The 1165-nt window shown below is 46.4% G+C and overlaps 1 protein-coding gene across 3 annotated transcripts in view; it reads right to left on the bottom strand.

The window, feature by feature from the left end:
• Window positions 1-1165, bottom strand: part of TFAP2C (transcription factor AP-2 gamma) — a 29295-nt gene that overhangs the window by 24447 nt on the left and 3683 nt on the right. For 2 of the 3 annotated variants that reach the window (XM_018560681.1, XM_018560680.1), the window contains exon 1: window positions 760-848. The exons of the other annotated variant lie outside the window; for it this stretch is intronic. In XM_018560681.1, coding sequence (XP_018416183.1) covers window positions 760-792 — 33 coding nt within the window. In that variant the 5' untranslated portion in view covers window positions 793-848. Of the gene's footprint in view, window positions 1-759; window positions 849-1165 lie in introns of those variants that run through there. 3 annotated transcript variants of the gene reach the window in all.

Genomic DNA, 1165 nt, shown 5'->3' with positions numbered 1-1165 from the left:
ATATTAAATTAAATGTAAAGGGCTCATGACCTGAACACATAGCACAGAATGAAAAGAAAAGTGTCCAGTGACTTTAGAAGTATAAAATAATCAACTCTTTTTTTTTTACCTTCATCTAAAAGGCTCCGAATTTTACCACAACACGGGCACACCAGACAAAAAAAAAAAGGCCAGTATAAAAAAACATAAAGATGTAAAAAAAAAAATGTACAGTAAAGAACAGGACTGACATGACCTCCTCTGGATAGGGGGGCAGAGTAAGGACTCGATTTTTGCAGGACTGACATGACCTCCTCTGGATAGGGGGGCAGAGTAAGGACTCGATTTTTGCAGGACTGACATGACCTCCTCTGGATAGGGGGGCAGAGTAAGGACTCGATTTTTGCAGGACTGACATGACCTCCTCTGGATAGGGGGGCAGAGTAAGGACCCGGTTTTTGCAGGACTGATATGACCTCCTCTGCTTAGGGGCAGAGTAGGGACTGAGGTTTTGCAGGATCACCATGACTATGAGCAGTAGGGGATCAGTCACTCCTCAGGTAAGTGGTTACTAATACTCCTGATTTTTCTTAGCGAGGTTGTAAGTGAAGCTGGAATACCGAGGATTAAACTGACACCTCACTGCAAACAGAACGGGTGCCAAGTTTTGTGATCAGGTTTGGCTGCCTGGATCTGAGCAAAGGTGTGCAGTTTATTTTGGTGGGGGAAACCAAAAAACAGCCAAATAAACACTGAAATAAAAGCCAAAATGTGACTTACCTGCCAGTCTGATCTCCCCAGCAGAGCCATCATTTGGGGGTTCTATGGGGGGGATAGTTACACAGCACCGCTTGCGAGCCTGACTGTTACCTGTGCAGCAAAATCACCTGGACTAGGTCCCTGGGGCTGTGCGCATGCGCTCTGCTGACTGACAAAAAAAAAACCTTGGCTTTAGAGAGCATCTTCCAGCCCCTCTGTGCTACACCTCCCCCTTTTTTTATCCGGTTTAATCTCACCCCCTGCTCTGAAGTCTCTCAAAGAAAGTGACTCAGGATCGCTGGATGGGGGTGAAGCAAGGTAGTCTATTTTTTGGACAGATATTCTAAGGAGAGGACAGTGAAAGGGACGACATTGCAGTTGCCCGCTATCGTGCAGCCCTGTCCCCTAGTCACCCCTCCTGCAATAA

This window comes from Nanorana parkeri, unplaced genomic scaffold (genome assembly GCF_000935625.1).
Source record: "Nanorana parkeri isolate BGI_ZX_2015 unplaced genomic scaffold, ASM93562v1 scaffold474, whole genome shotgun sequence".
Lineage (NCBI taxonomy): Eukaryota > Metazoa > Chordata > Amphibia > Anura > Dicroglossidae > Nanorana > Nanorana parkeri.
The sequence above is the reverse complement of the archived record's forward strand: the minus strand, read 5'-3'. Positions and strand labels throughout refer to the sequence as shown.